Source organism: Chaetura pelagica, unplaced genomic scaffold, assembly GCF_000747805.2.
Source record: "Chaetura pelagica isolate M959 unplaced genomic scaffold, ChaPel_1.0 scaffold938, whole genome shotgun sequence".
Classification (NCBI taxonomy): domain Eukaryota; kingdom Metazoa; phylum Chordata; class Aves; order Apodiformes; family Apodidae; genus Chaetura; species Chaetura pelagica.
Window position 1 is genome coordinate 841,332 of NW_009954221.1, and position 893 is coordinate 842,224.

Consider the following 893-nt stretch of genomic DNA (forward strand, 5'->3'; position numbering starts at 1 on the left):
AGCCGGATGCCACGTACCACACCATGAGCAGCGTCTCCTGCACTCCTACCTCGTCCTCCGTCCACCTGCACCACCCCTCCGTGCTGACCACACACCATCCCCACCACCACCACCACCACCAGCCCGCCCAGGGCTTGGAGGGCGAGCTCCTGGACCACCTCAACACCTCCCTCCCTCTCGGGGGGGTGCCGGGCCCGGACGTGGGTTCCACGCCTTCCCACCCTCACTCCCACATGTCTGCCATCAACCACATGGCCCATCACTCCCAACCTATGAACATAACCCACTCCCACGGCCTCGCTTCCCACGCCGGCATCTCTGGCCCCGAGCCGGAGACGGACCCGCGGGAGCTGGAATCCTTCGCCGAGCGCTTCAAGCAGAGGAGGATCAAACTGGGGGTGACCCAAGCGGATGTGGGGTCCGCCCTGGCCAACCTGAAGATCCCAGGGGTCGGCTGCCTTAGCCAAAGCACAATCTGCAGGTTTGAATCCCTCACTTTGTCCCACAACAACATGGTGGCCCTCAAACCCATCCTAGAAGCTTGGCTGGAAGAAGCCGAGAGGGCTCAGAGGGAGAAAATGACCAAACCTGAGATCTACACGGGGGGGGACAAGAAACGCAAGAGGACCTCGATCGCCGCCCCCGAGAAGCGTTCCCTGGAGGCTTATTTCGCTGTGCAGCCCCGACCCTCCTCCGAGAAAATCGCTGCCATCGCCGAGAAGTTAGACTTGAAGAAGAACGTGGTGCGGGTCTGGTTTTGCAATCAGAGACAGAAGCAGAAAAGGATGAAATTTTCTGCCACCTACTGAAGGAAGCAAACAAAAAAAAAGGAAAAAGGAAAAAAAAAAAAGCTGGGAAGGCGGTTGGGGAGGAAAATGGGGGGTGGGGGGAGG

The 893-nt window shown here is 59.4% G+C and overlaps 1 protein-coding gene across 1 annotated transcript in view; it reads left to right on the forward strand.

Moving 5' to 3' along the window:
* Nucleotides 1-809, forward strand: part of LOC104393952 (brain-specific homeobox/POU domain protein 3) — a 53,302-nt gene extending 52,493 nt beyond the window's left edge. The window contains exon 2 of the mRNA XM_010003479.1: nucleotides 3-809. Coding sequence (XP_010001781.1) covers nucleotides 3-809 — 807 coding nt within the window. The remainder of the gene's footprint in view (nucleotides 1-2) is intronic.
* The last annotated feature ends 84 nt before the right edge of the window (nucleotides 810-893 follow it).